Raw genomic sequence first — 14,278 nt, 5'->3', positions numbered from 1 at the left:
TGCTAAGCCTGGTTGGAGGAGGTGGCCGGCAGTGGCCTTGGCCCTGCCTGGGATGACAGTAGGTCTGCAACGCCTGGCCTGAGCACACACCCAGACAACCACCCACGGGGTCCTAACGCCGCAGAGCTGGGGATGAGGGTTGAGTCAGTGGCCTGTGGGACTTATACAGGCGGGCTCTCGCCTGGACGCGGAGCGCCAGCAAATGAGCCAGGCCAGCGAGAGAGAGAGGGGGGAGCCCTGGAGCGAAGCACTGTCTCCTCACACGGCCTTGCTGGCAACCCTGCTCCCCCGCCCGGCCCCTGCAACCCCTGGTCTGCCTTTACATCTTCCGGAAAGTCATATCCACGTAATCAGACCAAATGCACATTTTTCTGACTGATTCCTTTCACTTGATGCTTTCGAGATTCATCTGTGTGGTAGCAGGTATCACGACTTCTCCCTTTTTATGGTTGAGTTGTACCAGTTGATGGGCATCCGAGTTGTTTCTGGGTTTTGGTTATTATGAATAAGGCTCGTATGAACATCCGCATACAGCTTTTGTGTGGACGGATCTTTTCACTCCTTTTAGGTAGATACCCAGGAGTGGGATTCCGGGGCGGCGTGGGAAGTGTCTGGTTAGCTTTATAAAACGGTGCCAACACTTTTCCAGAGTGGCTGTACCACTTACCACTGCCACCAGCGGTGTGAGAGTTCTAGTTGTTCCGTGTCCCTGTCAACCCCTGGTACTGTTTCAGACCCTGCTCTCTTAATCATTGTGTTTTAATGCCATGGAGTCTCTAAAACTATCTTGATTTCAATTTCTTTTTTGAAACAACAGTCCAATATACGTTTTATTTTTTTTTAAGATTATTTACTTATTTATTCATGAGACACACACACACACACACAGAGGCAGAGACACAGGCAGAGGGAGAAGCAGGCTCCATGCAGGGAGCCTGATGTGGGACTCGATCCTGGGTCTCCAGGAACACACCTGGGGCTGCAGGCGGCGCTAAACCGCTGTGCCACCGGGGCTGCCCTGCTTTATAGTTTTTTTTTTTTTTTTTAATAAATTGATTTTTTATTGGTGTTCAATTTACCAACATACAGAATGTTTTATAGTTTTTTTATCTGAATTGGCGATCATGCAAAATGATCATTTTATTTTTTTTGTCTGGACGTAGGATTTCCCAGAGTAAACCTAGTCATTTCTCTGTATTTAAAAAATCTTTAAGGAGCCCAAAAGGCAGCATTAACAGCAGAGGTCAAACTCCTCGCTGCCAGCAGGGGGCGGGCATCCCCCACCATAGAACTTTGCTCTTCTCCCTCCGGAGGACTTGGAGCGGTTGCAGGGCTGTCCCTCAGCGGAATAGGGCGGGAGGTGATGTCGATCTTTCCTGGGTGATGTTTGGGGTCGGAGATGTCTCCCCATGGTGGGGACACAGGTGGCTACAGAAAATGAAGCTGCCCCAGACTCTGGGGAGGGGTGTGAGGCTGACTGGTGCTCAGATGTCCTGCATCTGCTGGAAGCTTTGGAAACTCCCAGTGCCCAGGCTCCGCTGCCAACTCAGACCCTGTAGATCAGCATCTGCAGGGGTGGGACCCAGGCTTCAGCATTTAAAAACTCTCCAGGTGACTCCAGTGCGCAACCAAGGCGGTGCACACCTGGCACGGAGGATGGATAGACGCTGCCTCTTAGCTCAGGTGAACTGATGGAGTGAGTGAGGTCACCTGGGTGGGTGTAAGGCCTTCCTACTCTCTAATTTTAGTACATTTAGTACATCTCCCCACCCCCAACCCCCACCCTGGCTGAAGAGAGGGACCTGTTGAAACTGTAGATCTCCAAGTTTCATCTTCAGAGATTTTGACTCAGTAGGTCTGCTGGGGCGATGGTGGGAGGGATGTGAGGGGTCTGAAATCGGCACTTGGTGAGTTCTGCGGGGCTAATCCTGGCATTCCTGGAATCCCACTTTAGGAAACATTGACCTTGGCGGAATCTCAGAAGGGAGAAGACCCAGAACAGAGGAAGTGAGGTGGTGGTCCTGGGCACTGGGGCCTTGGGACTCAGGGCACAGTCAGTGGGCTGAGCTCTGGGCAGAGAGGTGGTAGGACACAGGTGACAACAGAGTGGCCAGTGAAAAGTCTTGTGGTTGCTGCAGGTCAGCTCCCTTCTCCCTTCCAAAGCTCATCCCCCTCATGCTAGGGGCCAGGTTCCTGCTGCCAGAGGCCTTCCTCCTGCTGGCCTGGGGATAGAGCCCCTTTCTGGGCTGAGCTTGGAGCCGGCTATGTTCTTCTCTGGCTGCTGGCCCTCTGCGGTGGCCCCTGGCTGGGTGACCTGTTGTGGTCAGTCCCCTGTCGGCCTGCACCTGCCATCCAGCATCATCAGGTATCCCAGCTACCTGGTGGGGAGGGCTGTCCAGGCCAAATCCACGAGGGCCTCTGGAGCAACTGCTGCTGCACGTTGAGCCACGCCATCTGCCGCTGCAGGTCACCCCAGGTGGCACTCAGGGTCCCATCCTTCTTCCTGGATTGGATGGGAACCTGCCTTCCTGCAGGCAGTGCCCAGAGTTGTGTGAGGCCGCCTTTGGCGGCTTGCTCACATTCACAAGGCAGCGTCCTCTTCTGAGGCCCAATGTGCCCAGAATGGTATCCGTTCCTTGTGTTTTCCTTGGGGAGCTGGTGTGCCTTGTGTTTCATGGCTGCTTTATGGTTCTGCCTGCAGTTTGCTCATGTACACGTGTGCGCCCATCTCTGAATGCTTGCTAGGGCCATCGGGTGCCAGGCATATGACAGGTCCTGGGAGCCTACCGGTGAACAGGGAAGCATGATCCCTGCTCCCTGGATGGAGAAGGAAATAGGCCCTTACTGGATAGTCCTCACAGGCAATGTGTGCACCCATGGCCTCTGATATGCTGTTGTGGGCTGGGCCCCACAGAGGAAGGAGGACCCATGGGGCCAGTCCTTGCATGTGGAACCCAAAGGAGGGTTTCTAGAATAATCTGAGATGATAGCAAAGCACTACTCACTCCAACCCCCGCCCCCATCATGCCAAATAAGAGATAAGCCCTGATTAGGAGTTGCAGGCATTTAGTAAGCCCCTACTGTGTTCCAGAGGCTTCTGCTTACTGAGCACTTTCTACAAGTGCTCGATATGCCTTAATGGGTCATTATCCCTCTTCCACGGATGGAGAGCCAGGCCTCGTCCAAGGCCACACAACCAGGAGGTGGTGAGCAGTTCTAGTTCTGTCTAAAGCCTCCTACTGCCAAGACCAAAGGATAGAGAGTTCCAAGCAGATTGGAAATTTCCAGCGTTTCAGGATTTACACAGAAATCTTACAACTCAGGTTGTAAGAAATCTTAATAAAATCTTAATTAAGTGCCTTAATAAAATCTTAGCAAAATAAAAGAAGCAAGGAAGAGGAGTCTAGGGGTCCTAAGGGAAACTTATCTTGCAGATCGGAGAGTGGGGAGGCCTCTGGGCCTGGTTCTCTTGCTCCAGCTCAAAATGCCCTGTGTGGGGCTGGAGCTGGAGTAGTTAGGGCCAAGTGGAGGGGGCTATGAGGGTTTATACCATTTCATTTGAAAGTGCAGCCAGCCATGTGAGCAAATGGGAGAGTTCTTGTTAAAATGGATGCTGGTTACCCTTGCCTGGCCTGTCCGGGCATGTGGGGGTCACCTACAATGCAGTAGGCCTCCCCAGCGTCCATGGCTCTGGCCTGGCCTCAGAAAACGCTCTGTGGATTGTCAGAGTGCTGCTTGGGGCAGTGTCTCCAAAGGGCAGCAGGGTGTCTTCTGGCCAAATAGTTTCTTCCAGAAGCCAGCGGTCTCAAAGAGTTGGAAGCAGAGAGATGGAACAAGAAGAATCCAGTAAGAACCTTGCCTGCTTCGTAAGGTGAGCAGAGGTCATGAATAATGGAAAGAAATGGAGGCCTCTGAGTCCTGGGAGCTTGGAGAATTTGGGGCCCTGCCCTCTTGAGGAAGGCTCTAGGCCCTGGGGACATTGTTCATGGCCCTGGAATGCTGTGAGGTTAGGGGGATCTCCGTGGGGGAGGCCCCCACCTGCCACTGGGGTGACCTGGAGGGGCCCCAGGGGGGCCCCCTTGCTGTGAGGCCTGGTATGAAAAAGATGCCAAGGGCTTATTGTCATCTGATTCTCCATGAAGGGAGGAGAGGGGGCGGAGTAAGGAGGATAGCCTGCCCTCTGTCCCCATGAATAAGAGATGAGGCCCAAGGAGAAACTCCAGGGCAGGTGCAAGAGGAGACGTCTGATGACCGAGTGGCAGAGAGAGGGGCCAGGGACAGGAAGGCCAGAGATAGGGCACTGAGGTTCTGCTCAAGACAGGGGAGCAGGGGCAAGCTGTGGACACAGGGACCCCAGGTGTGGGCTCTGCTTCACCCAGAGTTGGGGTGCAGGAGGTCAGAGAGGAAAGGCCTCAGGGCCACAAACGTGCAAGGAGGTGGGCACCGTGAGGCTGCAAGTGCCAGGAAGGGGCAGCCGGCAAAATGATGCCCCAGAAGAAAAAGAGGAGAAAGAAAGACATCGACTTTCTGGCCCTGTACGAGGAGGAGCTGCTGAACTACGCCTCGGAGGACGACGAGGAGGAGCTGGGGCATGAGTACTACAAGGCCAAAGGTGCGGCGGCGGGCAGGGCGGTGCACAGGGCCCGTTCCCAAGCTCCCAGGAGGGGTTGCAGGTCCCCACCCAGCTCTGGCCCGGGCACCGTCCCACAGGGGCTGCGATCCATCACCTCAGAGTACCTGGGCGGGCGTTACCCTAGGGTCCCCCTTGCAGTAAAGGCCAGGCGCCCTTCGCCAAGTCATAGGTGCACAGAATAGACTGGAACTGCAGTGCCCACACTCTGGAGACCTGTGCATCCTGACAGCCAATTCCAGCCTGGTCTCCGCCCTGCGGCCCCATGGCCCAGAGCCCCCTGCTCTGCTCAGGTTGTGGAGGGGTGTGGGGAGGAGGCCTCACCCCTCACCACCTGCCCAGTGAGGGTGCGGACGGCTGCCACAATGTGATGGAGAAGGGGCCTGGGGCTCACATGGGGACAGCACTTGCTGCCTTGCACCGCAGGCTTGTCCTTCCAGGTCATCCTCCCCTGGGGTGTACTGAGGCTGCTTCAAGGTGCCCACCTTCTTACCAGGTGACCAGAGAGGGCTGGACTGGGGAACCACGAGTCCATTTTGGCCTGCAGAGGGTTTTTGTTTGGTTGGTTTTCTTTGGTTGTGTTTTTTTGTTTTTTGCCTTTACAATGTTTTGAAAGATTTTGAGGGTGAGTGCCGATGGGCTGTGGACAGCTAGTTTGTCACAGTCCCCCCGCTCCCTATCACTCAGACGGGAGCACTCAGGTCTGTTTCACTCACTGATACAGCCTGCCTGGTCCCTGCAGGCATTAAATTCTCAGGGCTTCCTCCAAAGTGGCTTGCTAGTCCCTAGAAGCCCCAGATTCATTCATTCATTCATTCATTCATTCATTCATTCATTCATTCATCTATCCATCCAGCCACTCATTCATTCATTTGTCCATCCATCCATTTGTTCACTCGGTCATCCTTTCAGTCACCAGATAGCTACTGAATGCCTGCCTGTGCCTTTCCATGGACTTATTCACTCTCCCCTTTCTCTTCCTCTTCTTAACTTTGAAAGCCCAGCTCAGGTCCCCCTCTTCCACGAAGCCTTCCTTAATTCCAGTTCACCATGAGTTCCTTGCTTATATTCACTTCTTTGTTCTGTTGCTTCATGTGAGCCTGGTGTGTTGGGCTTGTAGCTTCTTGAGCCTCAGCCACCCTGCCCCCCATGAAGGCAAGGCCTCCTTTATTTGTCATTGCTCTTCACCCAGCTCCGAGCACAGACCCAGACTCTGAGAAAGTGGTCACCACGTGCAGGCGGTGGCTCAACAGGGGTCCCTTTGCTGGCACGGTGCCCTGGGTGCCTCCCGGGGTGGAGGCAAGGGCTGTGGAGAGGAAAGGTGGGCCTGGAACAAGTGAGGCATTACTGTCTTCCCCCAGCACAGGCACCCCAAACTCAGGCCAGTTAGTGGGGAGGGGCCTGCAGCTGGACATGGTTGCAGGGCCCTTGCCGAGTACCCTCAGCTTCCGAGGTGGTCTACCCAGCCCACGTGGGTACTGGTGAGTATATTCTCAAGCCTCCCGTAGCTGCCACCCTGTCCACTTCTGTTCAGGGGCTCTGCATGCCTTGGTGTGATATCTGGTCCCTCACATGTTTGCTATTCTTTCTACCCTTTTTTACTTCCACGCTCACATTCAATCTTAAAGATGCCCAAGAACGGTCAAGGCAGGAATGATTAGTCCCATTTCACAGGTTACAGGCTGAGGCCCTGGGAAACATAAGTGGGAGAGAGAACAAGAATTTCAAAAATGCTTTGCAAGTCCCCACTTCCCCGCTCAGTGCTGCCACATAGCATGACACGCTGAGCACCAGGCACAAGGAGAAGTGCTCCACTCGTATTAACCAATGTAATCTTCACAACCTCCCAAGAAGCAGGTAGGGTTTTTATCTTCTTTCTCAGATGAGGAAAATGAGGCATGGTGAAGCTAAGTAAGTTGCCCCAAATCACAAAGCTAGTAAGTAGCAGAGTCAGAATTTGATTCTAGTTGGTCTGGTTGATGCTTGCTCTGGACTGTGGTAGAAACACTTGGAGGTGAGCAAGCCGAGGTGGGTGCCATCTTGACATTTCTAAGAGATGTGGACCCATGGGCTCTCCAGTCAGGGCAGGACGCTGGCAGGAAATGTGGATGATGCTAATGGTAGTCACACGCCAAACCCTCAGTGTCACTGCTACTCTCTAGAATGACATATTTCCCACCCCCCTTGATCCTGGGTTCTCGTGTTACAGGGAGACTCTTGGTGAGTGTGATGGGAAAGAAGAAGAAGGAAAAGGAGAAATCCTAGGAAGTTTCCCTCTCTGTTCCTCAGGTCACCTCCAGGCTACACTGGAAACCACCAATAGCCAGAGGGAGCAGAGAGGCTCTCTTAGTGCTCTGAGGGAGGCTGAGCCCAGTGCATTGGGCTTCCTGGCTAAGACAGAGCCACGAGGGGGAAGAGAGTGACTCATATCAGAACCTGAGACACAAGGGACCTCAGGAGCCATCCTGCACAAACTTCCAGCCCTGGGACACTCTCCTCTTGTGCATCCCAGACATGGGTTGCCTAGCATCTGTTGGGGGTACAGTATTCCAAGGCAGCCTCCCTGAGAATGCTGTTAATGGGGATAATGGCAGGCATGATGATGGTGCTGTTGATGTTGGCTACGGAGATGATGCTGATGCTGATAGTGATGATGGTGACGATGTTGACGATGCCCATGAAGGTAATGATGATGATGCGATGACTGTGGGGGTGATGATGGTGATGGTGATGATGCTGGCAGTCTACCACTTAAGGAATGCATGTCTTTCATTTGACTGTGGAAGAGCGTCTGTAAGATGAGTTCCCAGAAGTGGAAATGCTTGAGTCAGTGAGAATGAACGTTGGAAATTTTGTTTAATTGATTTAATCTTCTCATAATCCTTCAAGGAAGAAATTATTCCTGCTTCAGAGATGAGGAGATTGAGGCCCTGTAGGAAATTTGATTGAAATCACAAAGCCAATAATAGTAGAAGTGGAATTCAAATATTGGTCAATTTAGTTCCATAGTCTACATCCATTTCATTGATTGATTGATTCATTCACTTGGGCATTCATTCATTCATTCCCCTGGGCAATTATTTATTGTGCCCCTCCCACTTGCCAGGCTCTGTGGTAGGAGCAACACTATGGTGCCAATTGTTCTTTGTGCTGAGCAGTGCACTTTGTTAGTTGGGGTCCTCCTCTCTGGAGCCAAACACAACCTTGTGTTTTCTATACGGTATTTGTCCTCCACAAGATAGTTCTTCAGCTATCTGAATTGAGTTTTTAATTAAATTTCTTAAATTGAGGAGTAATATATATATACAATACAAAACTTTCATAAAGGTGCAGCCTGATGACTTTTCATGTATGTACATGGTTGTGTAATTACCATTCGGATCAGGACATTGAACATTTCCAACCTCTGGAAAGTTCCTTTACTCTCTTTCCCAGAGGTACCAGCTCTCCTGGTTCTAACAGTTTAGATTAGTTTTTTCCTTTCTTGAACTCCAGATAAACAAAAGCATATAGTAGACACATTTTTGTGTCTAGCTCCACTTTCACTCAACATTCTGAGAGATTTACCTGTTGTTACCTGCTATATAGTTTGTTCTTTTTTATATACTATTGTATTTTATAAATGCATCTTATATTTAACCATTCTATTGTTGGTGGGCATTTGGGTTATTTCTGGTTTTTAGCTATTATGCATAAAGCTGCGACAAATCTCATATATATCTTTTGATGGACACACATACTCATTTCTTTTTGATTTAAAATTAGAATTGCTGAGTCATAGAGGGGGCATATGTTTAGTTCCTGGTGCTTGTACCAATTTACACTCCCACCAGCAGTGTATGAGAGTACCTGTGGTTCCACATTCCTATCAACACTTAGTATTGTCAGTCTTTTAAATTTTAGCCATTCTGGTGAGTGTATTGTAGTATCTCATTATAATTTCAATTTGCATTTCCCTGATGAATAATGATTCTGAGCACTGTTCCATATGTTTATTGGCCATTTGGATATCTTCTATGACATGCCTGTTTAAGTCTTTTGCCCACGTTTCAATTTTATTGAAATAAAATTTTATTGAAATATAATCACTTCAAAAAAAAAGAACTATAATCACTTCATAATAAAATGTGCCTATTGTAAATGTGCTGTTTGATGGGCATTGATAAATGTATACATCTGTGTAACCCTTAGGGCAATCTATATATAAAGCATTTAAATTATCCCCCAAAGTTCCCTGTGCCTCTTTTCAGTCAAATCACCTGTTCCCAACTCTAGGAAACTGTGCTCTGCTTTCTGTTAAAATAGATTAGTTTTTTCTAAAGGTTCGTGTAAACAACACTATAGTGTATAGTGTTTTGTGTTTGACTTCTTTTGCTCAGCATAAGCTGCTTGAGATTCATCTATATTGCATATGAGGGTAGTTCAGTCCTTTCTGTTGCTGAGTAGTATTCCATTGTATGGATATACCACCACTTGTTTATCCATTCTTCTGTGGTTAGATATTTAGGTTGTTTCCAATTTAGAGCTACTGTGAATCAAGTTTCTATGAATATTTGTATGCAGGTCTTTGTGTAGGCATGTTTTTATTTCTCTTGGGAAAATACCCAAAAGTGGAATGTCTGGGTCTTACGGTAAGTGTGTGTTTATCTTTTAAATAATTTGTTGCCCGTTAAAAAAATTAGTGTGGCATCTGTGTTCCTTATTGATTTATGTGAATTCTTTACATGGTCTGAGCATGAGTCCTCTGTTAGATATACGCGTTCCAAATATCCTCTAGTCTGTGGCTTGTCTTTTCATTCTCATCACGGGCTTCATTTCTTTTTTTTAATGGGCTTCATTTTAATTAAGTCCAATATATTAAATTTTTATGGCTCATGAGCTACTTAAGAAGGAGCTGTGTACCTTTGAATCAGCTTTTGAGGGAGCTTCCTCATCCCTCTTGCACCCCAGACTCTTCCCCAAACCATGCATATCCAGACCTCTGTGTCTTCTCTCATGTGATGTGGTCCTGGAATTTCCACCATGCTGTTCATTCTGCTGTGGACATTCAGTTTGGAAACACCACTGTGTATGTGCAAAGCCATGTGGGCAACACTTCAGGTCCTGGAGTTGTCCCAGGGAGGGCTCCAGGGCTTTTGTACAGCTCAGGCACCCTTGTGATGTAGACCACCAAGAATTAAGGATTTGTTTATCACAAGAGACAAGAAGTTGTACAAAAGTACTGCTTCTTTTCTTTCCTCATGGGGCCTCTACTGGGATCTTCATCAGGACCAAGGACTTCAAAAGAAAAGGCATCAACAGCAAATAGCACAGGCCTCTAGAACCAGAAAGTGGGGATATCAATGCCCCTGCTGGGAAGGGAGCCCGACCACGCTCTGCGCTACTCAGCTCTGGGATGGCTCATCCTGAGCCTGTGATGGCAGTGCTCAGGAGGTCAGGGGAGATGAGGGCTCGCAATGTAACTGCATTCATAGAGGGCAGAGAGGAAGGTGGGAGCCAGGTGCAGGCTCTGAAGGCCATGCCTAGGAGGCATCTGGGTGCTGTGCTGGAAAGATCACAGATGAGGTGTCCAGAGGCCCTGGGCTGGGCTCTAGTGTTGACACTGGGTGGCATGTGACCTGGGCTTTCCCCCCTGCCTACAGGTCCCTTACCTGTAGAATGAGCCTGCTGCATTAACTGGGAGGTTTTGGTCTTATAGCAGGACTTGGTGTGGCTGGCTCTGACCCCGGCTCAAAGGCGTGTGGACTATAGCAAGTGTTTACAGAGACCTTGGTGGCTGGGTATCCCCTGCGGGGCTGGCAGGAGCTACGGTTCTCTAAGTCCATGTAGGATTCTGGGTTTTCTTATAAGCCTGTGATCTGTCCTCTTTTCCCCTCCAGTGTACGAGGTGGTCACAGCCACGGGGGATGTTCGTGGTGCAGGGACAGATGCTAATGTCTTCATCACCATTTTTGGAGAGAATGGGCTCTCTCCCAAGCTCCATCTCACCAGCAAGTGAGTACCAACTTGGCCTTAGTGGGATTGTGGCTGTTAGTCGGGACTGACATGGTTCTGGAGCCCAGGGAGAAGACCCATGTGTCAGGTGTACGAAGGGGTGTGGGACCTCTGCTAACGACATTTTAACCAGGGGGGTCAACCTTCCCTAGCTCCCCCGTTGGTTTTTGTGTGAAGTAATGGCCCCTTTGGGTCTCAGAATTCCCAGGAAAATCTATTAGCTGTCCCTTGATGTGGGAGAAGACAATCAGGAGCAGGAACCCTGGGTCTGGGTCCAGCTTTGCCATGTGGTTGCCATGTTACTTTGGCCAAATCTCTTTGCCTCCTTGGCTTCCTCAGCTAGCATCTGGGAGTGATCATCCCCCTTTTACCAAACTCACAGGGCAGTTGAGAGGTGGAAACAAAATCATGCATTCAAAGGAGCCGGGAGTTTAAAATGCTCTGGACCCGTGTCTCTCCACGGGTGACACCATGACCCACCACCACATGACACCTGCGTGCCAGCAAATGCACACTTGAGTCAGCCATATGGACTACTTGTGTGTGTGCTAGTGCCTGTGTGTTCGTGCAGACGTGCTCTGTGTGTCTGTTTTTGTGTATGCCTGTGTCCTCCATGTCATTTCTAATCCACTGACAGTAGGGGCTGCTGCCTCTTTATTTTGATCCTCTCCCCCGACCGCACACGTTGTACACAGACATACCCAGTGCAAAATATGGGGATGCTTTAGCAGAGTTCTACAATTCCAGAACTGTCCAGGGGCTGCAGCAGTGCTCTAGGCAGCTGGTTTTCAATCTGTGCTGCATGGAACCAGGGATCAGTCAGCTGGTTCCGAGCCCTACTGTGCCCCCCATCCTTCCTTCCTCCAGAGCAGCTTGACTTATGGTTGTCTTGCCCATTGAGTTTCTGAGTCAGATTTTGTTGGCGCCAAGAGTTCTCTAGCCAAGGAAAATGTGAAAAACCACTAAATTTATTTCAACTCATTCATGGGGAGACGGAGGCCTAGAGAGGAGCAGAGATTAGCTCTGAGTCATGAAGCTTCTAGATGGTAAAGCTGGTCCTCAGACCCCAGGTCCTTGATGTGGACATGTCCTCCAGCACAGGCCCTGTGGCCCAGAGGGTATGTGGGAGCCCCTGCAGCCTCCTGAGCGTCCGGGTTGTCACCTCCCCAGGGGGAAGCGGGTGTGGAGGGTGGAGTCTCAGGGGGAGCTGTGGAGGGGTGGGGCCCCCAGATCAGGACATCCTGAACACCGTGCTCCGTAGACTCATCTGGCCTGTGTCCCAGGTTAACCCCGAACAGGCTGCGGTGTACATGTGGCCTCACTGAGGCAGGCATAACATCCTATTTTGTCCGTTTCTGCAGAACAGGGTACCCACCTTCTTGTACTGCTTACCGTGTGCAGAGTGACTGGCTTGCGGAGCTCTTTCTCTCCAGTAATGTGGGCACGGTAAAGAGAAGACATGAAATGACCATCCTCTTTGCCATGTCACTTCCCCCAAGCACACTATTCTAGGGAGAAGCCACTAAGCTCAAGGGAAATCAGTCAGGGTGTTTCTGGAGTCCCTAACCTGCCTCTTTTAAATAAAAAGAACCATTTTCTCCTTTTCTGGTGGTTTCTTGCTGTCTTTCAGGCTTTCTTGCACCTATAGTCCCCTTGTTCTTTCCCCCCTCACCATTTTCATTTGTCCAAATAGCCTCCCGGGAAAGCCCCGGAGTCACTCTCCTAAACCAGCGTGAAGGTTTGTCACTGAGTCCCCGTTCCCGGGAGCGTGAATTTCAGCCTTCCTCCTCAGTGGGGAAGGGAAGACTGCATCATGGCAGAGCGAGTGTCAGGGCCAGGAGGGCTCCAGGTGTCACATGTAGGTCAGTATCTCCACGCAAGCCCCACGGACAGAGATCACCACCTGCTTCTTTGTGACTCTGCGGCTCTCTCCCGTACCTATGTCATGCTCCAGGTCAGGCAGTGGGGGCACAGGTCAGGCCAGGATCCAGGTTAGGCTGGCCTGAGGGGCACTGCAGGAGCCCATGGAGAGTGGGTGCTTTCAGAGTCAAGGCTCATTTTGTGGCCTCAGTGGTAGGTCCTGGGAGGCTGGGAGGTGATGTGCAGAGGGATGCCAGGTGGAGTGGACAGTGAGTGGTGGGTGGCTTCATCAGCCCCATCCTTCCCCCAGCTCTTTGCAAACAGCTGGAGCTCAGTAGGTTATGCTGTCAGGGCAGCCGCAGTGGGACTTCACAGGGAAGGGCACATGATCTGGGCCTCGGGGAGGGAAGAAGACTCCGATGAGAGAGGGCCCCGAAGAGGGTACTTTAGACCACAGGGAACAGTCTGTAGGTGCACAGAGGCAGCAGGTGGCCAGGAGGGGAGGACCCGCCTTGGAAGGCCTTGTTTGCAAGCTGATCAGTGGGGGCCCGACTTGCAAGGTGGCCCAGAAAGATTAATCTGGCCGCCGCAAGACCGGAGGAAGTGTCTGCAGAGAGAATTGCAAAGACACCATCCTCACCATCTCAGATGCTTTCAGTTCAAGATGGAGACCTTGGGCCTAAGAGGGGAGCATCGCCTTCCAAGGAATTCCCCGACCCTGGGGACTGGCTTCCAATCTCTCATCTCACTGTGAGTGGCTCTCCCCTCCTCGCCACATTGTGTCACCCCAAAGCCAACTTGTGTGTCAAATGGAACTGAGCTCCTTTTCCTTGCTTTACACACATACACACGTGCGCGCGCGCACACACACACACACACACACATACACACACAGGCTATGAGGTGTTCTGAGTTGTCTGACTGCCCTCATACTCAGGGCACCAGGGCGAGTTCCCAGCAGGGCAGTGCAAATGACCTAAGATGCAATCTTAGGCTCCATTATTTTAGGATTAAGCCACTGCCCATCCTGCAAATTCATCCGGCTGCTTTCTTCCTGGCCTCTGGCCATGACCCCACCCCACTTTCCCCTCCCACATGTCTTCTCTTGTCTCTCTCCCCTCTGCTCCTGCTCCGCCTCCTGTCTTTCCTCCTGTAACCCAGGACTTCATCTGCCTCCCCCGTGACTTATTAGAACGTTTATTTCCCGATGCAAGATAATCCTGCTGCAATTATTTGGGGCCCGATGTTGACATGCTGATTGTTCCGACCCTCGTGGTCCAGTGTCTAAGCTCCTCGGTGTACACGGAGTCCCCGCTCAGGCAGCAAAGAGTGTGACATGTTCACTTCGGTCCCCTGTCAGCTGGTGTCCACCACAAGTTGAGCATCAACAGCTGTGGCTCCCAGAGGAAGTCCCCATGTTCTGGGTGCCCGTCCCTGTTACCCAGGACCACCCTCAGCATGGGGTCACAGGTTCAGGATATGGCAAAAGGATGGTATCTCATGCATCTTCTGGAACATGGTTCTCCCTTTGAGAATTCACCATCTGAGTGGAAGAGGCTGCCGGCATCTTAGCCTGCTGGCTCTGCCAGGTTGGCGGCTAAAATGCCCCGTGTGACCTGCTAAAGCCTCTCCTGGGTAGGGGTCCCTGCCGAATGGGCAGGCACGGGCGGGCGCGGGTGCTGTGTACTGCACTAGCCTTCATCCGTGGAGCGACTGGGAGCCCCGGGGAAGCCGCCTCCCACAAAGATACGTGAGCAAGTCTGCATTTCTACTGCAGGGGGAAAACAGTAGAAG

General features: G+C 51.1%; 1 protein-coding gene across 1 annotated transcript in view; it reads left to right on the top strand.

Moving 5' to 3' along the window:
- The first annotated feature begins 1,859 nt into the window (after positions 1-1,859).
- Positions 1,860-14,278, top strand: part of LOXHD1 (lipoxygenase homology PLAT domains 1) — a 167,246-nt gene continuing 154,827 nt past the window's right edge. Inside the window, exons 1-2 of the mRNA XM_077900660.1 lie at positions 1,860-4,612; positions 10,510-10,624. Coding sequence (XP_077756786.1) covers positions 4,483-4,612; positions 10,510-10,624 — 245 coding nt within the window. The 5' untranslated portion in view covers positions 1,860-4,482. The remainder of the gene's footprint in view (positions 4,613-10,509; positions 10,625-14,278) is intronic.

This window comes from Canis aureus, chromosome 6, assembly GCF_053574225.1.
Source record: "Canis aureus isolate CA01 chromosome 6, VMU_Caureus_v.1.0, whole genome shotgun sequence".
NCBI classification, from domain to species: Eukaryota; Metazoa; Chordata; class Mammalia; order Carnivora; family Canidae; genus Canis; species Canis aureus.
This window is presented reverse-complemented; position numbering and strand designations above follow the sequence as displayed.